Source organism: Saccostrea echinata, unplaced genomic scaffold (assembly GCF_033153115.1).
Source record: "Saccostrea echinata isolate AGI-Se365-2 ecotype Australia unplaced genomic scaffold, CSIRO_AGI_Sech_v1 ptg000030l, whole genome shotgun sequence".
NCBI lineage: Eukaryota > Metazoa > Mollusca > Bivalvia > Ostreida > Ostreidae > Saccostrea > Saccostrea echinata.
In genome coordinates, this window is record NW_026889779.1 from 16,657,000 (window position 1) to 16,683,450 (window position 26,451).

General features: G+C 34.6%; 6 protein-coding genes across 7 annotated transcripts in view; 3 read left to right on the top strand and 3 right to left on the bottom strand.

Annotated features, from left to right (window-relative positions):
- Positions 1–26,451, bottom strand: part of LOC133197422 (ribonuclease 3-like) — a 141,340-nt gene that overhangs the window by 7,934 nt on the left and 106,955 nt on the right. Inside the window, exons 2-9 of the mRNA XM_061333448.1 lie at positions 5,984–6,107; positions 4,529–4,694; positions 3,949–4,190; positions 3,421–3,707; positions 3,031–3,231; positions 2,570–2,756; positions 1,990–2,146; positions 1,212–1,369 (exon numbers count right to left, since the gene is read on the bottom strand). Of these exons, the coding sequence (XP_061189432.1) occupies positions 1,212–1,369; positions 1,990–2,146; positions 2,570–2,756; positions 3,031–3,231; positions 3,421–3,707; positions 3,949–4,190; positions 4,529–4,694; positions 5,984–6,025 (1,440 nt within the window). The 5' untranslated portion in view covers positions 6,026–6,107. The remainder of the gene's footprint in view (positions 1–1,211; positions 1,370–1,989; positions 2,147–2,569; positions 2,757–3,030; positions 3,232–3,420; positions 3,708–3,948; positions 4,191–4,528; positions 4,695–5,983; positions 6,108–26,451) is intronic.
- On the top strand, positions 6,203–11,611 carry LOC133196460 (crystallin J1B-like). Its single transcript, XM_061332352.1, has 8 exons — positions 6,203–6,393; positions 6,655–6,831; positions 8,045–8,143; positions 8,300–8,395; positions 9,191–9,344; positions 9,728–9,924; positions 10,472–10,611; positions 10,905–11,611. Exons 1-6 carry the CDS (start codon positions 6,252–6,254, stop codon positions 9,921–9,923), a joined length of 864 nt encoding a protein of 287 aa, XP_061188336.1. The 5' UTR covers positions 6,203–6,251; the 3' UTR covers position 9,924; positions 10,472–10,611; positions 10,905–11,611.
- LOC133197416 (uncharacterized) lies at positions 12,916–14,409 on the bottom strand. The gene has a single exon (XM_061333438.1). It carries the CDS (start codon positions 14,276–14,278, stop codon positions 13,025–13,027), a length of 1,254 nt encoding a protein of 417 aa, XP_061189422.1. The 5' UTR covers positions 14,279–14,409; the 3' UTR covers positions 12,916–13,024.
- Positions 14,446–18,424, top strand: LOC133197417 (tRNA-splicing endonuclease subunit Sen15-like). Its single transcript, XM_061333439.1, has 4 exons — positions 14,446–14,591; positions 14,805–14,886; positions 15,865–16,051; positions 16,375–18,424. Exons 1-4 carry the CDS (start codon positions 14,556–14,558, stop codon positions 16,616–16,618), a joined length of 549 nt encoding a protein of 182 aa, XP_061189423.1. The 5' UTR covers positions 14,446–14,555; the 3' UTR covers positions 16,619–18,424.
- On the top strand, positions 20,176–22,575 carry LOC133196875 (uncharacterized; the record flags this gene model as incomplete). Its single annotated transcript, XM_061332723.1, has 5 exons — positions 20,176–20,260; positions 20,516–20,764; positions 21,037–21,177; positions 21,751–21,974; positions 22,405–22,575. Coding segments are annotated over exons 1-5 (870 nt in total), but the record flags the coding sequence as incomplete, so codon positions are not given.
- LOC133196461 (E3 ubiquitin-protein ligase TRIM45-like) lies at positions 23,158–25,401 on the bottom strand. 2 transcript variants are annotated; one of them, XM_061332354.1, is made up of 5 exons: positions 24,580–25,400; positions 24,181–24,307; positions 23,972–24,083; positions 23,739–23,865; positions 23,158–23,647 (listed from the first exon to the last, which is right to left on the bottom strand). In XM_061332354.1, the coding sequence occupies exons 1-5, from the start codon at positions 25,376–25,378 to the stop codon at positions 23,442–23,444; spliced, it is 1,371 nt and encodes a 456-aa protein (XP_061188338.1). In that variant the 5' UTR covers positions 25,379–25,400; the 3' UTR covers positions 23,158–23,441. The 2 variants fall into 2 exon arrangements, with proteins under 2 accessions (XP_061188338.1, XP_061188339.1); XM_061332355.1 differs by lacking the exon at positions 23,739–23,865 and having other exon boundaries at positions 23,522–23,647; positions 24,580–25,401.

The window sequence follows — 26,451 nt, forward strand, 5'->3', positions numbered from 1 at the left end:
GTTGTACTTATAAAGGAAGATAAAAGTAGTCCTTGGAATTGAAACTTTGCAACAGCAATAAATAGAATAATGATCCCTGGTTTAATCTGTATTTGTGGCAAGATTTATTGCAATCAGAATAAAACTGTAGGAGGAACAGCCTTTTAAAATAATTTTACAGAAATTTTGATTTAAGTAACCATGGCAACATCATTCAACAAAATCAAAAAACAATAATGACAATTATGGATCTCAGTGTAGTCTATTTGTATGCCAAGTTATACTGAAATCAGACAAAACATGTAGGAGTAGCGTTTGAAAGTATTTCAAGAAATTTCTATTTTTAGTAAGAATGGCAACACTGTTCATCAAAATCCAAAACTGGTATAGAGAATTATGTATCTTAGTGTAGTCTACTTGTGTGCCAAGTTATACTAAAATCAGGGCAAAACTATAGGAGATTAGCATTTTGAAGGTATTTCAAGGAAATTTCTATTTTTAGTAAGAATGGCAACACCATTCATCAAAATCAAAAACCAATAAAAAGAATTATGTATCTTAGTGTAGTCTACTTGTGTGCCAGGGCATACTGAAATCGGACCAAAACTATAGGAGAAGTAGCATTTTGAAAGTATTTCACAGAAATTTCTATTTTTAGTAACCATGGCAACACCATTCATTGAAATCAAAAACCAATTGATAGAATTATGTATATTTATTTAGTATAGTCTACTTGTATGCCAAGTTATAATGAAATCAGATTAAAACTGTAGGAGAAGTAGCGTTTTGAAAGTTTTTCACAGAAATTTTTATTTTTAGTAACCATGGCGACACTGTTCATTGAAATCAAAAACCGATATACAGAATTATGTATCTTAGTGTAGTCTACTTGTGTGCCAAGTTATATTGAAATCAGACCAAAACTGTAGGAGGAGTAGCGTTTTGAAAAATTGTTTACAGACGGACGGACAGACAGACAGCTAGACAGACAGATGGATGGATGACGGACACCTTACTATCGCATAAGCTCTTCTTGTCTCTGACCAGTAGAGCTAAAAATGCACACCATATAATACAAACAGAAAGAAAATGGTGTTATTTATACAATTATTGGGGATGTACTGTATGCACATTATAAATTAAGTTGCATCTGTAGCAAAAATCATCTTCCCTCAAAAATCATACATTTTAAATTTTTTTTTAATCAAAGAATATCTGTCTTTGATAATTACCTCCCCTTTGTCATTATACCACAGATCTTCGTGGAGTCTGTAGGGGTGTTTTTTACTCTTGTTCAGGGCCTCAAGCCACTCCTCCTCTTTCTTTGGCTCCTCCCCCTCCTCCTCCTCAGATTCAGACTCAGAGCTACTAGAACTGCTGCTCTCGTCACCTGACACATAAAACAATTAACTTCAGTAGTGCTGCAGCAGGTGAACTTTTAAACAGGAGTTGCAAATAGTGTTCTAATAGGGCATGAAAAAAGTTAACTAAAATACTATGAAATGACCTCTGGAAATGCTATTTGTTTAACAGAATGACCTTTAAAGGTTCACAGATTGAATTTTTCCATGCAAATGGTGCACTTTCCATGCAAATGATGGTTTTCCATGCAAAATGGTGTTTCATGAAGCAAAGAGGACTAAATATAAATGTATCTAATCAATTTGTAACTGACATTATGTACAGTATTAAATTAAATATACATTGTTAATATCCTAATATTAAATACAGGATATTTCAAAATACATGCAATCTACAAAAAAAAAAAAAAAAAAAAAAAAAATTTAGGCAAAATCAATGAGGAAAAAAACCAAGTGAAGCTCAAACTCATGATCTATTGTGAAACAACTGAATGCTATGAACAACTGGACTACAAATTTGGATAAAAATATTACTAGGACAAGTGAATGTCAAATGAAATTGACATTTACATATAAACTGTATGCAAGATTATATTTGAATGGTTATGACCATGTGTTATTCCTCCTTAAGAAAGCCTCTGTTGTTTACCTGAATGATGGTGATGATGACGGTTCTCTACCACAGGACGCTCGGGAATATTAACTGGAGGTCGAGACTCTTTGACTCGAGTTGATCTCAGTACCAACTCAGTTTCAAATTTCTCTACTAAATCCTGCATTCGTTTTGTAGCATTGAAACATCCAGTCTGCACAGAAAATGCAAAGCATTTTGACAACATAGCAATATTTCGTCAAAGAGTCGAGAAAAACAAAAGAAACATCAATATTGGCAATGACCCTCGACAATTTCCCCAATGCAAAAGATTTTTTTGCTCTTTCTCACAACAAAATATTTCAGGTCATGAAATGCTGAACCAAAAAAATTTCTAGGGCAGAAAGAACATGATTTTCCTGCCAATTAATATAAAAATATACGTGTATGCTAGAAAATGGAGTTTCCAAGTAGAGACAATCACAATTTTCTTTGAAAACTTCCTATCCATACTTAGTTAACTAACATCAGATATATTTCAGGCTCAGTGAAACAATTTGCCTCTCTTATAAATGAAGTAAGGTAGTAAAATATCACCTTAATTTTTATCTTGATAATATGTAGGTCATACATGTACCTCATTGTTTCTTCTGAAGTAGAGATCAGCAGGTGAACATCTGAGCCATGCTGGAATGATCTCCTCTGGAAGTTCTATCTCATCCTGTCCATTTAGCATGTCATACTCCGAACGACCATCAGACTGTCGACCTTGACCCCTGTCTCTTCTGATAGGACTTCGGGATCGCCTTGGACTGGATCTCCTACTAAAAATAGTGACTTCAAATAATTTTTTCATCCACAAAGGTATTATATTTCATTGGTGATATACCGACACCTCAACAACATATTTCAAAATTTAATAAAAAGCATCAGTTCTAACACTTTTTTGTATCTTTCAAATACTTCATCTCAAGTGAAGGCATCACTTCAAATATCCAGCTGAGCCAAATCTCAACCGAGATTAGCAAATACTATGTGAGGATAGCTCATTACAGAACAGCTAGTATTCATGCAAATCTAAAGCCTGGTAATTATTACCTGGTCCTGCTCCTGTCTGTCTGACCTCTGTTTCTATCTGGTCTGTATCTCCTGTCATCCCTTGAGTCTGTACTTCTGTCTCTTTCCCTCCTGTCCCCCTCACGACCCCCGCGGCCAAATTTCCTGTCATATGACCTCCCATCTCTCCAGCTTCCTGAGCTCTTGGATTCATCTCTTCTTTCTCTTGTTCTACTTTCATCTCTGTTTTACAGAAAAAAGAATTAAAAATGAGTTGACTTGAGTGCTACCACTTAAGGAAACATTGAGATTATCTGTTATCTGATATTTCTGATTAAAGTTATAGGTAATTTTTTATAAAAACAAACCTTGAACAATTAAGCTTTAAAACTCAAATAAATACACCTTTCCCAACATCTATTTAATACTCACCTAGATCTATCCCCTCTTTCTGATCTCCCTCTGTCTCTTCTATCCCTCCTATCCTCACGGTCAGACCTCTCTCTTTCTCGTCCACTTCGTTCCCGATCCTCCTTCCTGTTAGCTTGACCAACTCCAGGAGATGGCTGACCAGTCTGATTCTGACCAACAGGAGAGATTCCTTGCTGGAACAGGCCTGCTTGAAGTCCCACCATGTTCTGCGCTATATTTGGTATCATCCCAGGTGCTCGGATGTTAGGTGTGTCTAGAATACCTAGCCCTGATCCTGGGGGTGGCAACTACAGAATATGTCAAGATTTCACATAACATATCGAGTGCTGTGAACAGTTTTCTTCTTTGCTCATGCATATTTTCAAGTGTTCCATTAAAATTCTGTTTTCATTCAAATTTGAATTTTCTGTTTTAATTTTCATTATTTTTTCATTCAAGATATTTAGTGACAATTTACAGCAAAATTTTAATTGTAAAAGGATGTCCGTAGATAATAAGATACAAAAACCTTACAATAAATTCCTTTACCTGTATATTAAGACCAGGAATCATTGGTGTCATTCCTCTTTGAAACATCTGATTGGTTCCTGTCACAATGCCTCCAGCACCAGGAAGCATCTGATTGGTCCCTGTCATATTAACTGCTGAAGATGACAACATTTGATTGGCTCCCTGCTGCATCATTTGAAGGTTTGCCATTGCCTGATTAGCCATTCCTTGTCTAAGACCTTGCAAAGCACCTGGTGCTCGAGCATTCCACATTGCAGTCCCTAAAAGACATGGCAGTATTCAATGTATGTAAATAATTTGTACAATACTCAACACACACAAACAAAATATATACAGAAGAAGTTCAGTATCTCGAACATCAAGAATACGGAGACATCAAAAACATGGAGATGTCAAAGTGAGTTGGAAGTCTAAGTAACTTCTTCTTTATTAACTTTTCTAAAAATGAAATCTATCATATCTTGAAAAACAATATGTAGTACTTTTTAAATAACCCTCTTAATTGAATTATTTAATTTTAACCAACTCAGAAATAAAGATTACAGTTAAGATGCAATGATGTAGTGATTTCTAATTCCTAAACACATAATGAGCTAACCTGCATTCTGCAAAGTTGCTGGATTAAAAAGCTGCATGTTTGGTGCTACAGACATTTGGAGCCCCATCATTTGCTGTAAGTTGCCTGGAGACCTCCCCTGCAGTAACATATTACTCTGTTGCAGCATCCCAGGGTTTGTGAGGGGAGACATGTTGTTTCCTGAACTCTACAAAATTTTTTTCTGTTTTAATACATAACCATAGTCTAAGGCACATAAGTTGCTACATCTCATAGGCAAGAGCTCACAGGCAAGAAGCAGGTATGGCCCAGCCTAAAGCAAATTATATACATGTATTCTTGATACATACATGACGATCATCTTCATTGTAAATTAGCTAATGCATACTGCCAGAGAGATATATATATATGTATACCGGTACATGACCATCATGTGAAAAAGCTATTTACACTACTGCTGAGCAAATAGCTACTGCAATTGCAAAAGACTGTTGTGTGCATAATTTAGTGAAAAATCTATCTAGACAACTGCTTACTAACAGAAAACTCTGGAGATGTTTAGACATTTAAATAGCTTAAAAAGTATGTTGCATTTGTGAATGTGCATTTAAAAAATAAAACAGATTTAAATTAAACAACGTCAAGGGTCCTAAGTCCACTTTTGGTTGTGGGACCCGACAAACTTAATTCATTCAAATTTTTATGGTCTAACTGCAGCGAGGTCAATCAGGGAAAATTACAGTCCTGATTGTTTTCTTATCTCTCAACTGATCACATTAAGCCTTTTGGAGACAACCTGTAACACATGCACTGAAGTGTCAATTGCTTACTTTCTGTTTACTTTTTATGTCAACTTATGAAAGTCCTATTTTGATTGGAGCTTCTCAATGAGAGAAGCTTGTATGATATAAAACAAATGAAGTAAGGGATCCTAGACCATGGGTGGATCCTTGACATAGTGAACATAACGGTTGAACATGACAGTTGTGCGAATAGCAAAACAAAAAAAATTTGTAAAAGATGGTCGTGCAAATAGCCAGTGAAAATGTAAGTGAACCAAGGTCGTGCAATAATAGCTGGTGAGAACTTGCATGAACAACAGTCATGCACATAGACACTGCCAAAAAATTGATAGGTTAGGATGAGAACAAAAAAGATACCTTTTGTTATCTCGAATTTTAATAGCTCTCCACAAAACATATGTCGAAATGAGTTGAAAGTCCCAACTGCTTTTACTTTGAATATTTTAACCTCCATATCTTGAATCATTGCCTATCTCAAAGTTTCCTATCTGATTTGAGATAACAAGGTTTGACTGTATCTAGAAATGCCCTCTAGGCGTTTCATGTTCACATGAATATTTCTGTTCATTCCCTCAGTTGTATGTTTACCTGTATTATTTATGTGTTTGTCTATGTGTTTGTCTTTCACAAAGACAAACACTGCAAATGCAATGCAATAATCATCACTGAATTTTTGCGAATTATTCAAGCTTACCCTTCCATCATTTCTTATTCCTTGATTTCCAAAGAAATTCATGATAACTTGGAAATACTGCTCATCCGTATATTGGAAAGAAATAGCTACATTAGCTGATAAAACGGACTCACGACATCGTCACCTCATCATCCTTGTCTCTTCCATTCATTTATAGCCATTTTTGAAATGACGAGCCCGATGTAAATTCAACAAGTTAAAAACTAGAACATCGAACGTTTGCCTATCGCACCTGTGATGGGTGCCCGTGTCGATGTAGCGTTCTTGTATGTTTAGAGTTGCAGTATCAGTGATCTCATGCATCCGTAAAAATCCAGAAATCAGGCATATATCGCGGATCCACGTCATGGCAAGCGTGGAAGAAAGAAAGATAAGTGCCATAGTTGGGGCACTGGTGGCAGATGCTGCAGGTAACTTACTTTATTGGTGGTGAACAAATCAGCACCATGTAGAATTGTCCTTGTACAGATCAGCAGTACTAGAATAAGTTAGAAGTGCGAGGTCCGGTTAAAAAAAAGCTTAAAATTAAATATATTATCGATTAATTATAGTGATGACTTAAGTCCTAATTAATTAATTTAGATGTGTCAGTGCATTGACTATATATTGATAAGATTTTTATTGAAAGCTACTTTATGGATTGCAAAATTGAGCATGTTTTGAATTTTTAGCTCAACCTATACACTGGAACTATAAGACCGTCGAGCTGGATGAGTTTCTAAAGGACAAAGATGAAGTTGTATTCTTAGAACCATCCAGAAATCCTTTTTACTGTATCAAGACAGGAAAGCACAGTTGCTATGGAGACCAATCCAGAACCATCCTGAAGTCACTGGTGGAAAATGGGGGTACTAACCCAGTCTCTTGTTCATAAAATTAGGAGTTCATGTAACTTGAAAATTACATGCACAAGTGTGTTTGCAGGATTTTTTTCAGTTGCCATATATTAAATATGCATTAATCAGGTCTGGGCGGCCTCCATTTTTGGAGGATAGCTAAATTCAATATGGCAGCCAAAATTTTTACCATATATGGAAACCGCGTTGCATTGTGGGATAGTTTATCCTCTGATTTCAGAGGATAACACAGGTAATTTTCAAACACCTCGTGCCTACCTTTAATCAGAAAGTGCAAGCACCAGAGTACATGCAAATAAAAGTTCAAACATTAAACTATCGATTGTATGTGGCGATTTGAGATTCTATGTCTAGATATTTTGCAATTTATTTTCAAAGTTAGCACTTTTTGTGCTCCACTATTACTAAATATTTCTTGTTATTTTGTTTTATTTTTTATGATTTTTCTCTATTTAGACAAATAAAAAAGGACTTTAATGTTTCTTTTATATTTTCTTTTAATTAAAAAAAAAGGAAACACATTTTAAGCGTATTTAAAAACGCGAAATATACTCTGCCTTATAATTTAAGCAAATAAAAGTACAAATGGATTGAATGAATAATCATAAAAATAAATAAATAGTTTGAATATAGCATAAGTAAATAAAATAAATAATTTGACGTTTACTAAGAAATTAATATTCATACAGCCATGTGTATACATAAACAAATAAAATATTACAAAGTGATGTGCTTAAGAATTATTAAATAAAAGAAATAATAAATGATTAAACTTAATTTTTCAAAAAAAAAATGTTTATCAAAATTTTTGTACTGCTTCTCACATAATTACGGTACTGGAAAATCAGCATGGTTATAATTAACCTCAGTCACAGGCAGGTAAGTGCAATATTTGTTTTCCAAGCTGTATACCGAATAACTGATTGACGGCAATTACAAAAACATAGTTATATTGATTTAATATCTGGAATTATCCATCATCATATGAAATTGTACTTTTATTTGTTTTATTTCGAAATCAGCGTACGGTTCCTAGATGCAAGAGTTGCTGTTATTTGTTTGGTTAAGAGTTAACTGCCCTTAGTTTTGAAAATTCCCGTAGGTGGCAAGACTGCTATCCTCTGTTTTCAGAGGATAAAATCTATCCTCCAAAAACAGAGGCCGCCTAGACCTGTTAATTGATACATTTAACTTTTGAATTTAGGTGTCAATATTGAAAAATTGAAGAAATCCATGTTTGAGATGTTTGGCCCAGACTCAGAGTATGAAAATGAAGATAATGCTGCTTATAAAGACAAATCAGGTACAAGTTTGTTGGAGATGTGCATGTCAAGAGTGAACACTCTTTGGTATATGCCATAGCACATTACAGTGTACATACATGTATTCTTTTTACTTGGTTTGACAGAACCTTTCTTTATGTAAATGAAAAATATATTTACTTGTATTTTTTCATCAGATGTCGTGAAGAAGGTGTATCCTATCAATACTCCTTGGAGACATGCCAGTATCAAGTCATTCCTGAAAAATTACAGTGAAGGAGCTGAAATTACAGGTACAGTGTAACACGCTTATAGTGAAGTGACAGGAATGAACAATTTTGATTCATTATAAATAATTCGTTATATCCTTCAAGTTCAAAATGTAATTTAGAGCCATGGGGAATGAAAATAACTTCATTGTAAGGTGAATTCATTATAAGCATGTTCGTGATATCCATGTTTTACTGTATAAATAGGGCTGTGCAATAATGTTGATATTCGGGTATATAGTGATTCATTGACCGAAAAATATCGTATTGCAATACTTTTTCTCAGTACCGATATACTGGCAACATTCTTGGGCTTGGGATTTCTTAAGTCAAATATGAAATTTAAGATGGCAGAAATGTTTCAATAGTGCCTAACAGTAATGTTGCTGTTGTATGGTTGCATTTTGTTGAATGTTGAAATCAACATGAACATTTTTGTTCCAACATACCCCGGTATTTACAATAGTTATATACACTCTGCTATAAATGGAGGTTAAAAAATAAGAAAAGATCGTTTTAACTGTTGTTGAAAATATTGCAATGCTTATCGCAAATATGATATAATCAAAATTTAAAAATAAATGCATTATTTAAAATAAAAATATAGTATAGCTGGCTATATACAGTTAAACCTCATTATCTCAAATGATGGGGCTACAAAAAAACTTCAAGATATCTGACAGTTTAAGAAATTGAGGTTAGAATACATAAGGAAAATGTTGCTGGGACTTTGAACTTACTTTGACATATTCATCAAGATACATGTATTAATGTTCAACTGTAACATGTGTCAGTCTTACATTTTATTTCATTCACCAGGGATTGAAGATAATCAGATGGACTGTGTTATCAATATGATCAGTGTGGTGGCCCTTTATGCAGGGAGGCCAGAGATGCTAGACAAAGTAGAGGAAATCATTTCTGTTACTCAGAACTCAGATATCAATGTAGCTGTGGCCTTCACTGCAGCTAGGTGAGTCTCTTAAATACAGTCAAATCTTGTTCTAATCTTGAACTCAATGGGATGGAGAGAAGACTTTGGCATATTTAAGGATTCAAGATATTGAAGTTATAATAGATTTGGAAAAAGTGGTTGGAATTTCCAACTCACTTTGACATATCCAAAATATTGGAGATATGGATGTACAGGATATGCCTAAGTTCATGTTTAAAAACTATGCCAACTTAGTTTTTCTTTTCAAAAGTTGCAACAACCACCATTTTAAAATAACACACTTGAAATATTTTCAGAGAAAAAGAGTACTAAATATAGTTGCCTCAGATTACTGTTTAGAGTTTGTGATAACAGCTGATTATAATGAAAATAAATCTTGTTTATGCAATGTAATTTATAAGGTTACTGGAATACTTCATCCTCCATGGGAAGACACCTGGTTTGGATGCCTTAAATTCCATTTTGGAGGAGATGAAGAATCCTCAAAGACGGAACCCCCAGGATCTAGACAGAGCCATGATAGGTCACATGAAAAAAGTTATAGAGGAGAAGGAAACTGATCATGTGGCTGCTGCCCGGAAATTCAACATCACCTGAGGTAGGTCAGGATATAGGAAAGGCATCAGAGTATCTGCATATTAAATTATGTTACATGATACAAGTAGTATTGTCACATGTAGGTGCTTGCAAAATCTGGTGAAAATTTAAAATACCAGTGTGGGGATACAACTTTATTTGTATACAGCATAGTGGTGGTCAGATAGGATGAATTGCAAAGAATTGTTTGGTTCAATTGGTAAGGTACCAGTTTTATGGGTCATGGGACTAGAATTTCAATCCTTCAGTCTGTTCTCAGTCTAGGGTCTTGAGGTCTCATCTGCACATAATATTTTTCCCATGCCAATATATTGGTGGTAAAGTTAACCTCCGGAATTGACAAGTATCAAAACCCACATATGGAAAAATCTTGAGTCTATATACTGTAAACATACGGTAATTTTTTTCCACGTAAGATTAATTTACGCTTTTATAACACTTGTACTGATAGATGTACATGTATGAACTGAAACTTTGCTTTTCGTTTCCTTTACCAGAATCAATTTAACACGGCAATTATGTTATATTTGTTATATTTTTCTGCACAGCAATACCTGGGGCCTTTCAGTCTGCTGTGCATGGTGTGATTACTAACACCGAGTACACGACTGGGGTCCGTCGTACAATCCGAGCAGGGGGGTGTAACTGTTCCAGGGCCGGATTCATTGGAGCATGTCTAAGTGCTCAGGTAAGGTGCCGTGCTCAGGTAAGGTGCCAAAGGAATAAATTTCTGAATGAAACTTTTCCATAGTATGTTCATGTGTTTGTTTGTCTGTTTTTCTGTCAACAGTTAAACTTTTATCATTCTTCATATTTTCAGTTTCTTTAAAATCAATGTCGCTATTTGGTAAAAGAATTATAAAAGGAACTGAGACCTGTTTCACTGAAAAAAAAATGCTTTCTTTCAAGGAGAGAAAAGTTGCCTTTTTTATAGAACTGCTTTGTGGCTTAATGTTTTTTATTGTTTGTTTTTCCCCTCAGAATGGTTTACAAGGAATTCCAGAAGAATGGAAGAGGAAGACACTATCATATGAAGAAGTTTCTGAGCTGGCCAACAAATTAATTGCAATTCAGTTAGAGTAATTTAAGAACTTTAAGAAATTCAAAGTGAATATGAAATATATCTTTTTTTTTTTTCAAAATTTAATATATATATATAAAAAATCAGTTTGATTTTATTTTTATTGGATGTTGTATTGGTTAATTTTTCTGCCTCATATATACTTTTGGTTTGAATTTTTTTGTTCAGCAACCAAATGAGTGGGTGGATTAAATGATGTAGACATGTATTAATTTTAAGAAGACATTGAAGCACAGATGTGCCTATAGGGCAGCAGTATTTATTCAAACAATGACAATAAATACATGTATCATGACTTTTGAATGGTTATTTTCTGAATTTAGCACACAGATCAACAGATAAATGAAAATCTCTTCTAAATCCTGTACTAAGGGTGATCAGATTTGATGTGAGACACTGCTTATCTGTGTGTTAATTTTAGATGTTCCATTAATGTTGTTTCTTTTTAAACCTATTTCAGTGATACTTTTTAAGTTTTAAAAGTGTCTTCCTTCAAGATAAGAAAGGAGAATGGTTTTGAAAAATATATTGTTGCTAGAATGATTGTTTTTATAATGTATACATTGTTGAAATGTTCTGTTCTAATACACATACTCAGGACTACAAATTTTTATGATTGTTATTTTATAATTTTTTGGAAATGCATTTGATCTTAGAGTAAAATTAAATTTAAGCATGGAATGTCAGCGTTATTTTATCGATTCTCCTCACTACAAACTTTTTGTATTGGCAAATAAAAAGTAGTACTGGTAGAGCTAATTCTGGCAAAAATCATTGATCTGTCAAGAATTTATACATTTCCTTTTTATGTGAATGGCATACTGTCTGGTCAAGAGTAACCTCAACCCTCACCTCACCGTTGTCAAGCAATAGTTCCCAAATGGTTCTCCTGCAGAATTTATTTCAAGTCCAAAAAGTTTCAAACTTGGTCTCAGAGTGATAACTTGTAATCTAGAGCAACCTTTGAGTTCTTTTCCCATTAAAATTGGGTACACAGTTCTGACTTTATGTCATTTGGACAGGTGTCAAAAACTACTGAATAGGAGATGGACAGTGGTCGAGCACATGGCTCAGTGGTCATATGTGTTTGGCCAACTGATATGTAACAGTAACAGGTCACTGGTTCAAATCCCACCATGGTCACTTGATATTGTGTGTTGTGTCCTTGGACAAGGCACTTTATCTGCATTGTCTCAGTTCAGCCAGCTGTGATAGGTACCAGCTTACACTGGGGGGCTAACCTGTGATTGACTGGTACCCCATCCAGGGGGGAGTCAATAACTCTGATACGCTTAGCACCACAGAAACCAGGTATAAGCACCAGCCTTGTAAGCTTCATGGCTCAAAGAAGGATTTAACTTAAGATGGAGACTGAAATCCTTTTTCATTCACGTAAGAAATAAAGTCACTGAGGAATTTCCATTACTAGTATGGGGGAAAGTGAAACTATAGCATATATACCTCATGAACAGATTATTATTAATCATGGAATCTTTCATTGTCATGTAACAAGGTTACATGTACAAGGTCTGGTTGAGAATTTAGACTTCAGAAACATTATAATTCTATGCATATTCTTGTGCCTGTTGTTCATATAGTGTACTTTGAATATAATTGCATCATTATTCTCAGGAGACTGTTACTGCCATCATGTCATCAATGAAATATTGATGAGAATTCTAGTATCTAACCAAAAGAGAGGATACTGGTAAAGTGTATATATAATGTTCTTGAAAATCAATACAAACATAACATGTACAACTCGAAAGCCATATGAAATGAAACATAAATTTGTTAACCAGAAAACACTCAAAAGAAATCAAACAATCTTAGATTTATTATTTATTACAACATTATTTAATTTGATATTAAACTTCACTGCTTACAGCAGAATTCAGTCTTTACATTTTATTTTATCCTTTAAATTAGAATATGTTATAAAACTTGATGTATATAAATATACGTTTATGCAGCGTTGATTATAATTAATACATTTTATCATGAATCTTAAAGAGCTTTATCATGATGGCTCTACTGGTAAATTATCAATGGGACAGTTTACGGAAGAGTTAGTTAGCCACATTTCTATACAGCTGGAGTGAAACTCATGATTACAAGGAAGAAATTTACGGGTTTGGCCTATTTCATAGACCTCCATGCAAATAGCACACAATGCACCAGCCGATGCCTCATCAATAGTCTCTGTTTTAAAGTTTTTAATTGTGTTGGATGACACAGTTTTAGGGGCCACTTGTTCGTCCAGCCTGAGTAGTAGCTCGTAATCTTCAGGGGTCAGGTCGCGGTGTTGCAAACCAATCAGAATATTTACTACAGCACTGTCGAAAGCTGAGGGGGCATTGTAATTATCTAAAGCATAAGCCAGATTCTGAGGTGGAGGACGAGGAGCTACTACATCAGAATGGGGAACTCTTGGTTTTGTGGTGCTGGAATTCTTTAATTCTTCTCTTCTTAAGGTTATCTTCTCTTTCTTTCTGCTTGGCATACAATTAAGGCTTATTGTTATTTCCATAGACATTAGTTTGTAAACTTTGTGATGAATGTATAGGTGTTTTCGTCCATTATTGTTCTGAATACTAAGACAATGCTTGGTTTTCACTTGTTTATGTGCTTTCTCCACTTTTCTGTCACGATCAGCACGGATTTCTAATTTCATATTTCCACTCATACAACCCTCCATTTCTTGGAATTCTTCAAATTTTTGGGTCAAGTTCTCCATTTCATCACATTCATTCTCAATCTTTAAGTAAAGTTTCTCAGCATCATAATCAATACTAACATTGTCACACACTGGTCTAGGAAAGAGTGAGATTTTAAATCCCATTTCATCATTAGGTAAATATTTCCATCTCTTTCCCTTTTTCTCAATTTTTTCCTTCTTCTTTGCTTTCTTGCATGATTTTGTACCATATTTTTCTAAAATATCATCAGGAATTTCACACTTCTTATATCTCCTGCCTGTGCCTGGAACTTCGACCTTTTCGCCCTTCTCAAGTCTTTGATTTTCCTTCCTTTCATTTGATGTGGTAGTATCTTCTATAAATGTGTACGAATTAATAGTTTCTTCCTCCTCAGAGAGGGGCTGCATTTCTTTTGATTTTTCTGGAATAATTTTGTTCTGCTGAGGCAGCGTATTTTGACGGAGAATTAGGGTGAAATCATCGCCAAATGTAGAAACTGGGCTGCAGCACATCTTAACACTATCCCTTTGATGATGCCCAAACGGATGGATTTGAGGGATTAAGAGTGCTTCCATTTCACAGTTGATGACTTGTACGAAGTTTTTCAGGAAAATGCCGGTATGACAGCATGGCTTTAAATTTTTATAACTGATTTTCAGACTAGCTATTGCACCACTAATGGCAACAAACAACACTGCTAAATTTAGAAAACTACAGCATGTGACGTATGTTGGACGACTCTTGATTGGTCAAAGTTGGCGATGTTCTCGCGAGAATTACAATTTATAAACAATGAGTGGAAAACACCATCTGCTATTTTTAGACTAAAAAAGAAAGTAGACGGCATCGGGCATGGAAGAGAGTTCTACACCATACGATCATGCGAAGGTGATTTAAAAAAAAATTGTCATTCATTTATGAAGTGAATATATTCGTAAATTATTAAAGTTATAAACTGTGTATCTTTTGACTAGATATTTTTGATATTTTGATATTTATTTTTTTCCAAATCCGGGCCCTTTTGAGTAGGATAACATTCATGATTATTAAACAGTGCATGAGAAAACACTACTTATATGTCTTACAACCTTTTATTTTTAGTTCAAAGAATTGGAAAGCTTTGGTTTGAAAAATTTAGTGCAGATCAGGACAACTTTTAATGTGTATCTAGACTTATGTGAAGGTAATTAAAAAAACATACATGTTCTAGTATAGAGAAAACGGAACGACTTGACTTTACCGGTCCCCAGAAAAACGCGCTAAAATATAGTGTCGCCGTAGGCGACTTCAATATATATGAGATCGCGTGAGCGATCGAAAAAAATTTAAAATATGAGGTTTTAAGCCTTTTTGACCCCAAAATCGAATTCTACGGTTAAAATTTTAGTTTAAAACTTCGTTTTTAAACGAAGTTTTTAACCTCGTTCTCTGAAAAAAAGTAATAACTATTGTTTATTCAGTGAAAAGGAGACACAAAATAATTGTGAACGGAGCGCGTGCGGCGCATGCTTAGTGCCGTTTCTTTTGTACTTAGCCATTTTTTTCATGTAAACAAACCAACGAGATGTCGTTGAAGCTGAATTAAGATCTTGCAAAAAATACAGATGCAACTGAATTTCTTAATAAATCTAAAAGAACAAGACACTAACCCTAATCTCTCAGATGGTATGCGAGGACTAACCCAAATCTCCCAGGCGGATGCTAGACTAACCCATGTGCGAGGACTAACCCTAATCTCTCGGATGGATGCGAGACTAACCCTAATCAGTTGAAAACTTATGGAAGGACTAACCCTAATCTTTCAGGTGGGTGCAAGACTAACCCTAACCAGTCGAAAAATGTGCAAAACCAACCCTTATCAGTTGAGTGACGTAAGTCTTACGTCATAGTGCAATGAGCACGCGGATCTTGCGGATCTGGGGACCGGTAAAGTAAAGTCTACCCGAGAAAACTACTTATGTACATGAGCATCCTCACAATTTCGGGTTCTGCATGAGACCTTGAGCCACGAGTGGACTCAGGATCCCTTACATTGTGAGGATAGTACATAAGATAAGAATTCTCTCTCTTTTTTGGAGAAGAAAATTAAAAATATTTTGAATATATATAATGGATTAAATGTCAATGTTATATTTCCATATTAATATGCCAATTTTTGCAGTGAGAGGATGGTGGAATGTGAAGCTACATGGACGTAAAGACCTTGACCTGGCCTTCATTTCAGGTCACCCCACAAGAGAGGAACCCAGAGAAATTATTTTGCCCCTTTTGAGTTCAGACAGTATCAGCACACACTGCCTACAGCAGTATCTAAAGGAAATTAAAGTTGATGGCTATGAAACTCATGGGTATGTTGTTGTTTGAGTCTTACTTGCTCACAATAGACAATAGAGAGATGAGGAGATTAACAAAGCTGTTAATTAGCACAGGGAAGTAGATTACTGGTAGTTGCAAAGAGAGAGAGAGAGAGGAGAGGGATAGAGGAATCAACACTAACCATAGACTTTTTACAAGTTTAAAAGATAGCTTTGGAAAATGGTTTTACCAAGAAAGAATTATAATTATTTTCACATTACTTGTATTAAATTCAAATAAACATGAATTCCAGTCCTATTCATTATACAATTTTTCATGTTAAATTGTTGAATGTTTTAATTACATGTATTTTCAGAATAACATTAGCTATCTGTGATGCAGACACTACCACAGTATACTACAAGATAGCAGAAGGGTTAGTGACCCCTGAACCCCCAGAGGTCACAGAGGTGAAAAAGGTGCAAAGATTTGAATTGATGAGGAAACGTCAACTCAACACACAAAGAGCCATTCAGACCTATAAAACTGCAAAGCTAAATGACAGTACACCTCAGGAGGGTGAGGGGGTCATCACCGAGGAGAGGTCCTCTATGACTTAACTGGTGGACTTCATAAAGAACTATTTTATTGTAGCACTGCCTGTTCAGTTGAGAAGAACCCACTTTACAATAGCTCTAAATGGAAAATGATAAGAGAGGAGAGTGGTGTTTTATTGTCCTTAATTGAAGTTTGCCTTAGGGTTAAAGATGTATTTTTTTATCTGGTTTATTGTTTCCAGCTTGACAACAGACTTAATGGATAAAGAAATAAAGTAAACAAGATGTCTGATAAAGTCTTAGATACAGGTTTTATTGTCATTGAAAACTATTTCAGAGTATTCAGTAAATAAACTATTGTATGAATATGTCCATGTGTTTTTAGTTTGCAATAATTTTTCAAGGGAAAGATTTAGTAATTGATTTTAGATGATTGTTTTGTGCCGAGATCTATTGTGTTATCATAATGAAATTTTGCCCATACTTCACTGTTGTCAAATATATAGAAAAACATTTCAATATTAACATTTCTTGTACTGTTGTTCGCAATCTAAACCCAAAATTTGTAATTAATTCCATTCTTCTTAATGAGGACGTGTAGTCAGTTTTGGAAGCCCTGATGAAATTCTTAAATTACATGTATTTTTTTTTGTTCATCTGTGAAAAAAGGTTGATTCTGTTAATCAAAATCAATTATTTTTTAGAATATCTGAAATTAGTAGGCATTTTGACCTTTCTCTCAATGAACACACATCTCTACCCTAAAATCTGTCACTGAGAGGGAGCCAGCCAGACTGATTAAATGAGCTAGCTAGTGTATATCTTATGAACTTGACATTTTATAATATGAATCAAATATTACTTATTACCATACCCTTCTATAAATAATTTAGTTAGTTACTTTGGTTACTAGCTGTAGCTTTTAGATATGCTAAGAATTTGATTGAATAGTTAATCACTAATAGTTTAATGGGATTGGTGATGATTAAACAATAAAATTCTTTTTTTTTTTTTTTGTTAATGCAGGGATAATGGGTGCGACATTGCAGGAAAAATACATAATCAATGTAAACAGGGTATGTAAGGTATGTTAATTTTTTTTTTTTTTTTGCAATGATTTCAACTGTTAGTCCCCGCAAAGAATATTCCTGTTATTTGTATTATTGGTCTATATGTAAGATTGATGGAAGAGCCCATTTCTTAAAAAAATCTTTTAAACAGACGGTTTTATAAATAGTTTATTATAAATGCATGGATTGATAATGGCAGTGGGTTTTCGTAAGAAATAAAGGAGAAAATATTCAGTGGATGTAAATATTTAATACTTGCTGCATTATTTTTTTTTTATTTTTATGTAACTCACCTCTCATCATATTTTTATTTTGAATAATGACAGTGTACATCAGAAACAGAGGTCCCTGATGAGACTGTAGCTCATATGTGTGTACTCGTAAGAAAAAAAGCAGCACCTGGATTGAAACTTAGTAGCTATGGAAACACAAATAAATAAGAATTATGATCTTTGATTCAGTTTATTGTTCCAGTTTTTATTATATCAGATTAATCAAAAACAAAGGAGGAGTATTGTTTTGAAGTAATTCCAACATTATCCTATTTGTTACTATAAAACATTGCAAAATTGTTCATCTAAAACAGAAATATATTACATGTATCTCTTAGTGTGGTCTACTTTGTCCATGTCAGTGAAAATCCAAATATGTTTATTGTGTACAAAGTTTTATTGAAATCAGACTAAAATTGTAGTTTGGTGTAGTAGTAGTCTTTTTTCCATAAATTTCTATTGCCAGTAATCATGACAACACCGTTCGTGGAAATAAAAAAAACTAATAAAGGAAATCATGTATTTTAGTATTGTCTCCTTGTGTACCAAGTCATATGAAATCGGACAAAAATTGTAGATTTTTAAAGAAATGTGCAGAAATTTTCACTATTAGTAACCATGGCAACACCGTTCAACCCATATTTAGAATTATATATCTTATTATTGTGTATTTGCAGAGTTGTCCCTAATATCCGGGGGCCGGGGAAATTCCCCATCAATAATGACGTAAAGACTCGGTTATTCTGGTTTTCTCCCTCAACTTTCTATTAGGGGAGGACCCATAACTCCTTCTACTTTTTAAATGTCCTCTGTTATTTCAATTCTTAGGGACAACCCTGACTGTATAAATCTTATTGAGATCGAACCAAAACTGTATGGGGAATAGCGTTTTGAAAGAATTTCACAGAAATTTCTATTTAAGTAACCATGACAACACCGTTTGTCGAAATTAATAACCGGTGCACGGAATGATGTATCATATATTGTATAGTCTACATGTGTACAAAGTCTTTGGGGATGCCACCAGGCGCAGTTGCATACTGGAAACAATTTGTGCTGCATGGTCAGATTTTATTACAAGCAAAATCAGGATGTTTTTGTCCTCCACTTAATGACAAAAGTTTATCTGAGATATTATCAAGCAAAAAAAAATGTATTAATATACAAGTTTGTGACCTTGACCTTAAATCTCTTTTTTTTTCTCCTAATCAATGGGGGTCATGTTTAGTTATAGATAGTACTGAATTGAATCTAGAAACAATTTCATACCATATATACAGTAAAACATATTTATAACGAAGTGCCTGGGACGGACGGATTTGCTTCGTTATCAACGTAATTCGTTATACTAGTTAAGTTTAAAATATACTTAAAAGTCACAGGGAATGAAAATCACTTCGCTATAAGCATAAGTTTGTTATAAACGTGTTCGCTATAAGAGTATTTTACTGTATATGAACTTGTGACCTTATCTTTCACCTAAATTTTTAAGTTAGAGAGATTCAACACTCTTAGTTTCTTTGCTAAATATCAAATAGAAATTTCTGACTTTGGCTTTTGACTGCACACTCAGTTTGGACCTTCTGTAAGTCAAAGAGCGTTATGAAAATTCATTTAAAGCTGAAGAACTTTTAGAGATAACACCTGGAAACTAAAGTTTACAATTTCACAAAGAGAATTTAAATGTTAAATCCACCACTATAGCAATATCCATTCCTTTGCCCCTAAATTACTGCAGTTTCTTGTAAATATCCTACATAACCTCGTAATCACCAAGTATCAAACATTCGTTGCAATATTTGCACGTCAAGTCCCCATTAGCTCTAATTATGTGTATGACAGGGACTTTACATGATTGGAAATATCTAACATGTTATTGTTACACAAATGGCGTGTTTTTGACAATTAAGTTGACGCATTGTCTTTACCGAGAATCTTAATCCTAACACGTGTTACTATGTTAAGTTCTTTTTCAATAATTTTCGATCGAAAGTTTTTCTGTTGACCACCAGGTTGTTTACGACTTAACTCAGACTATTGAATGATTGTCAAAAAGCAGTACACACTATCGCTATGTTTCCGAGGGTCGGAGAAAGATACAAATAACCCTGTCAAAAAGCTCCGTTCGTGAAACAAAAACCCATTTGACCAGTGAGAGGGTCGACTGCACATGTCTCCGGAAATACGTATTTTATATCTAGGCAAGTGTGTAATATATCTTTTGATTAATTAGTGAAATTAATATGTACTTGTTGAGATATTTCAATTTTTACAGAATATGAATTTAGTAAACCAGGGAGTGGTTTTCCTGAGTGCAATTGTCTACCTTCTTAGTTTACCAAAAGTACTGTGTGGAAAGAAATGTAAGTTGACCATTTGTTTTTTAATTTTAATGTACTATACAGTTGTACATACAAATGATTTTTACTGTGTGATAACTGCAATCTCCCTTTTGTGGTTCTGGAAAGAAATCCAAGTTTTCCCTGCAAGAAGGAACATTTAAATGGATTTTTATACCCTCATCATTTGGGACCCCCCCCCCCCCCGCCAATTCTCAAGTAAATTCCTGGATCTACCCGTGGTTCTTTCAAATGCTTGATACACATTTTGATTTTCAGATGCAATGGACGAGGAATGTGGCAGAACAATAAAAATGGATGGACGGATTTTCCACATGGCAAACATTCGACAGACCTTCCGAAAGAATTACGCAATCAACTCTAACTGTCAACTAATATTTGAGACAATGGAGTCCTATCGCTTCATCATTGTGTTTAAGCGGTTGGATATCGAGTTTGAACCTCTGTGTGACGATGATAACCTACAAATATTTGATGGCAACACTACATCCCATCCCATCGTTAAAGGTCAGATACCGAACACTCTGTTGTACAGAAAAATTACAATGTAATTCATTCACTAAACGAAAGTTGATGAAATTTAATTTTATTACATGTACGGATAAATGTATGACATGCCCATTACTCATCAAGAATGGGTTTTGGAATTGCAGATCGAAGGAGAAATTAATGTGTCATATTTCTACACACCGAAGTACAATATGTTTATAAATATTCATGATTGTTGTTTTCAAAATGTTTTTGCCAATAAACATACAATGTTTAATGTTATTTTTTAGGGTTACCGTCCAGAATATGCGGGAAAGAGAGACCGCCAGGCTCCTATGTTTCAAAAGGTAACAAGATCTTGATGGCGTTTCGCAGCGACTTTTATGACGTCAGAGATGGTTTTGAAATTATTCTCACTACTTTCCGAAAAGGTACAAAATCATTATTGTATATGTGTGATGCAATATATTGTATTTTATTTTTTGTGAGTGTTTCGTATAACTTTTGGTAGTAATGCTTTCTTGAGTTGAATATAACTTTAACAGTTTCAAGGTTGTTCTAACTAGGGCTGGGACGATACAACATTTTCTATATCGATACGTATCACGATATTTGAGCCACGATACGATATGTATCACGATATGTTGAATTAGTTATAAAAAAAAATTTTGTATTGAAATGAACAAAATATTTCTTCACAAATGAGAATAATTTATTCAAAGAAGTTGTATATCTGTTGTAAAACAAAATTATTTTACACAAGTGGGGTTTATTATTATGTATTTCATATTTATATTTATATTCTGCATATTTATTTTATATATCTAATCCAAAATATTAAGCAAACAAAGAAAAAACATAAGTCAGAAATTTTTCTGCGATATTTCGATATTTCTTCATATGTATCGATATGCGTATCATCCTCACATTGAATCGATATTATCGATATCTCGATATATCGTCCCAGCCCTAGTTCTAACCATTACCTTTGCAATGAATTACAGCGCCTTGTGAGGAGGATGAGGAGTTTAAGTGTAGGAATGGGCGGTGTATCTCCTCCCTCCTCCAGTGTGATGGTATCAATAACTGTGGGGACTACTCTGACGAGTGTCAGTGGAGCGCGGGGGTACTGTTTGCTATCATGGGGGCCATTCTCTTCATCACCGTAACAGGCATCGTTGGTGTAAGGTTCGTTAGAAGGAAACGACTTCTCAGAATTCCAAAAAAGGTATACATGTATTTCATATTTAAATGTAATCATTATGCGACATTATCGCAAGACACAGGTTTGTATATCTATTCCCATTTTAGGGCCAGGGGTACGGGAATGAATGAAAACTTTTTGCTTGTGAAGATGGCGTGCAATGGGGGATGGGGGGGGGGGTTAAAAAAATATCAGAAAGACAATTACCCGGTATACATACTCTATATTGTATTCCAAATAAAACAGTGAAAATTTGGTTAGTATATATCTATTATTATACTATACTTCGTTGGATTAAAGGATCTACATGTACCCAGTAAAAAAATGTGCACGTGCTAAGCTAAATTTCCGGGTTTTGTTGTTACTGTCACGATCTAAAAACAGAAATAAAATTAAACTTCCCGCAATTGACGCTCTATTTAAATTTTGTAAACCTAATGTACTTATTCTGTAGGGGAAAAAAGAGAATTCGACAGAGACATTCATGGATACATTTTCAACACCTTTGCCAGATATCAACCTTTTATGCGAGCACCATAGAAAGAGTATTTCTAAGAGATCCATGGCCGCCAAACCGGAAGTGCATCAGCAAAACTGTCAATCCAAAGAAGAAACAAATGACACTAATCATGTAAAATAATTGGTTTTATTGTTGAGAACATTATTCATCTTTCGTTAATAAATTACCAATATATTCATTATGTTGTGCTTACACATTGCTTTAATAAATATACATATACACAGTTCATCATTTATCAAATACAAAATTAATGCAAATCTCCACTTTGTAAACGTCTAGATCTGCTTCAGTGACAGTGGTTTTAGTGTGTCATAACAATTCTGTATGAACGCCATTTCATGCATACTTTACATCAGAAAACAAGACTAATTCACACTTGTGCCCTCTCAACTAGTTTGTCATTACAGTTGAACTTCGGTATCTCAAACACGGATATCTCGAATACCATAGATATGGCAAAGTGATTGAGAAGTCCTAACCACGTATTTCTTAAGTATTTTACCCTCGATATCTCGAACTCTCGGATATCTCGAAGTTTTATATCGGTCCCATCGAGTTCGAGATAACGAGGGTTGACTATATTTGTTATACACTAGAAAACAAAAATAATGATGACTCTTTTCTTGGCTTGTCAAGAATTTCTGTTAGGTTGTGCCCCCCCCCCCCCACACCGAAGAAATTGCTTCTTAATGGCCCGTATTGAAAGAAATTTCGAACTTGTCTAACCCTGTGCTTAATTCAAATGTAGTGCAGAAACTATTTTTGTCTAGGCTAATGTCGAGACCCACGGTTATTATACTCACTGTTGTACCTGTAAAAATCGTTTCCTATATAAATCTGTACTAAAAAAAGATCTATAATTCCAATTATTACTGAGCGGCCCAGAAGTCGATGTTGGACCGCTGAGTGGGATATAAGACCTGTCAAAAAGATATCGGACCCTGTTTATAAATGTATAGTATTGCGAACATTTACAAAGTAACTTCCTTGATAACAGAGTTCATAAGACCGAGATCAAAACTGCATTTTGACCGTGGTCTGGTGTATGAATTAGTCGGATTTAGTCTTTTTCTCCGGGTACGTGTATCACATTCGGAGTGTTTCGTCAGTTTACCACAGCATGTCCAATGTGGACCCCCAGGGTGGATGATAGAATCATGACTGCAACAGTAATCGCCTGAAATATGCAGATTAATGAAATTTATGTAAAACATTTTGATCTAATTAACCAATTTAAAAAAAAAGAAAGAATAAAGCAGATGATAAACCTGTTAAAGAAGATCCGTATGTACACGGTTCATCATTCTTCATGTCTCCGGAGCAGACGGAACAACAATGCCATCTGCCGATGTGTTCTCGCCAACTGTGCTTCACGTGGAAAACCACAGATTTTGTCTGAAAACAAAATATTCAACTCTCCTGATAATGATCATTTACTGTATATATACAAACATTTCTTTACCAATAAACCACTGATCTTGGAAAAGACAAATTAACATACTTTAATGGGCTTTCCATCAACTGTGATGTAGAGCACATGTTTTCCAGTTTCGTATGGTAAAAGCTCTATCGTCCAAGTTCCATCCATGTTGTTTCTTACTTCTTTTGGTTTACTTTTGTAAAAATTAAACAAGCATGGTTAAGATACTTTTTTATCTAAATTTTTATTTGTATGTGTACATAGTGAACCTTGTTTGGTTAATTATTTACCAAACAGATCCTGATGGTTCTATTATTTTAACCCGGACTTTCGCCTGGCAGGGAAACAATTTTCCTTCCTGTTGTAAAGTATGAAGTATGGCTAATGCTTTCTGTCTGACCCTTGCCGTCTCTAACCCTAAAAGAAAAAGATCAGTGCATTTTTTTTATGAAAAATAAACTTAACATTTATTAAGCATGTAGTACATTAGCAAGTATTGTCAGGATGGAAACCGACACACCCTCAAACAATAGAACAACCAAATTCTAACTACATGTTCAGTAGTATATGACATTTTCTTCCATTTTCTTTTGTTAGAGAGTAGTTTCAAGATAAATATTCTGGTATGTACAACAAAAAATTGTATCTGAATGTACTGTACCGTGCACAAATTTAAACATAAAACTTACCAGAATAGTCTAAGTAGCATTTCGCTGGACACAAGTGTCCGCTGAATATTTGGCCGTAGAACTGGTATTGGCCAATGATGGGACCATCAGCCTCCGGACAGAATTTTGTTTCTAGAGATGTCACGTGAACTTTGGCTTGTCGTATTGTCATCAGAAGCTTGGACAATCTATTCCAGTCCCCACTGTTCTCATCTACCCCCGGGGTCATTGTTTTCAGTATTTTCTTAACTTCTTCAACATTTTCTTGTAAGCTCGAGAGAACCAATTGTTGACTTGCAATAAATTCTGTGTGCTTCATAGACATTTCTCTCGTCTGCTTCAGAAGTTCAGTCCTGTGTTTCTCCAAAGATTCAATGTATTTGTCAAAATGAGAATTAATTTCAGTTGAAATGTCCTGAGAATGAAGATTTGTTTCCATTTTTACATCATCACACCGTTGTAACAGACGATCAAACAACAGTCCTTTAAAATCCATTTCTTCGGAGATGTGTTTTACAAGTAAATCATCCATCTTACCATTATCCATTTTTTCACCTTCTAGATCTGGCAGAAGATATCTTATTTCCAATGTTCTTGAATTTTCAATGCCTGTTAGCTGATGATTTTGAGTTGTTTTTTGCCTCCCATGAAAAAATGCACACATTTCACACAAGTTTTCTTGACATTCATCACAATATGAAACAGCCGTTGAATCGGGTTCTTCAACACACATGGTGCAAAGTGTCGAGTTGCCATCAGATATTGTAGATATCTCGTCCTCATCTTGTTGCAAAACAAATTGTTGGTCTTCAGCATCCATTTATTAAAAATTTCTTGAAATTTGAGATCGAAACTCTCTATACTTCTTAACCACGTCTGCACGTGAAACAAATAGAGCAATCAAAAACTGCTACCCATGAATTGTACATAAAATGAATTTACATTTTGTAGATATAAAAAGCGATAACACAGAAAAAAAATTCTCTTGTTACGCCTAGCAGTTTCACTAATAATCTTAATACCGGGTGCCTGAACTCTATACCTTTAGCATCACAAAAGGTTCTATTTATTTGGACATCATGTCTTTGTTAAGCTGACAAGAACATAAATTCTGTCAACGATTTGTCAACATTGCCTTAAGCTGGCCACTGACTTAAAAATTCGCCAATCCGATAAAATCCTACAACTTCGCCCTACTTAGAGCACCTGTCCAACTGCACGGTAAAATATGCCAGATGGATCTTATCTTAGCTCCAGAAAACGCGGAAAAATTCTTTTAAGTAATTCTGCCTTTGTATATACTTTAAACGTATATTTAAAAAAATCTTGTAAGGATATTTATGCGATAGTTCTAAGGTCATCGGTTACCAATATTTCTGCAATAGGGATTCTGTTTATATGAAAGTGTATGTGTGTATATAAGTGTGCCCACTTGCTTTATCGCCCTCAAGTGTTCGCTTCTTCATGTATCTCCTCTTAAAAAAATGTGAAATACATGAAATATATACATGTTTATTTACATGTACAGAAAAATTCATATTTTGATCTCAAAAAAGCTCAAAGAGAACAAAAAATATCATTTGAAAACTACTTTCTGCAGTACATAGGGACGGACAGACAGAACAAAATTAACACACACACACACACACACACCTTTTTATGCCCCTGTAATCGAAGATTCGGGGTATATAGTTTTTGCCCTGTCCGTCCGTCTGTCTGTCCACAAAAACTTTAACATTGCCCATAACTTTTAACTGGTTGGAACTATAGCTTTCATATTTCACATGTATTCCTTGTGACAAAACCTTCCCTTGGGTACCAACATATTTGACCTCTTGACCTTGGAGTTTGACCCACTTTTGCAAAAATTTAACCTTGGCCGTAACTTTTGAA

What these genes read in the sequence shown, in the direction of transcription:
- LOC133196460 (XM_061332352.1), top strand. Translation starts at nt 6,252, where the DNA reads ATGTTTAGAGTTGCAGTATCAGTGATCTCATGCATCCGTAAAAATCCA. An exon ending in GTCACTGGTGGAAAATGGGG is followed by an intron (nt 6,832 to 8,044) that starts GTACTAACCCAG and finishes TTTTGAATTTAG; the next exon opens with GTGTCAATATTGAAAAATTG. An exon ending in TGCTTATAAAGACAAATCAG is followed by an intron (nt 8,144 to 8,299) that starts GTACAAGTTTGT and finishes TTTTTTCATCAG; the next exon opens with ATGTCGTGAAGAAGGTGTAT.
- LOC133197416 (XM_061333438.1), bottom strand. Translation starts at nt 14,278, where the DNA reads ATGGAAGCACTCTTAATCCCTCAAATCCATCCGTTTGGGCATCATCAA.
- LOC133197417 (XM_061333439.1), top strand. Translation starts at nt 14,556, where the DNA reads ATGGAAGAGAGTTCTACACCATACGATCATGCGAAG. An exon ending in CACCATACGATCATGCGAAG is followed by an intron (nt 14,592 to 14,804) that starts GTGATTTAAAAA and finishes TTTTATTTTTAG; the next exon opens with TTCAAAGAATTGGAAAGCTT. An exon ending in GATGGCTATGAAACTCATGG is followed by an intron (nt 16,052 to 16,374) that starts GTATGTTGTTGT and finishes ATGTATTTTCAG; the next exon opens with AATAACATTAGCTATCTGTG.
- LOC133196461 (XM_061332354.1), bottom strand. Translation starts at nt 25,378, where the DNA reads ATGGATGCTGAAGACCAACAATTTGTTTTGCAACAAGATGAGGACGAG. An exon ending in GAACCATCAGGATCTGTTTG is followed by an intron (nt 24,084 to 24,180) that starts GTAAATAATTAA and finishes TTTTTACAAAAG; the next exon opens with TAAACCAAAAGAAGTAAGAA. An exon ending in TTGATGGAAAGCCCATTAAA is followed by an intron (nt 23,866 to 23,971) that starts GTATGTTAATTT and finishes TTTTGTTTTCAG; the next exon opens with ACAAAATCTGTGGTTTTCCA.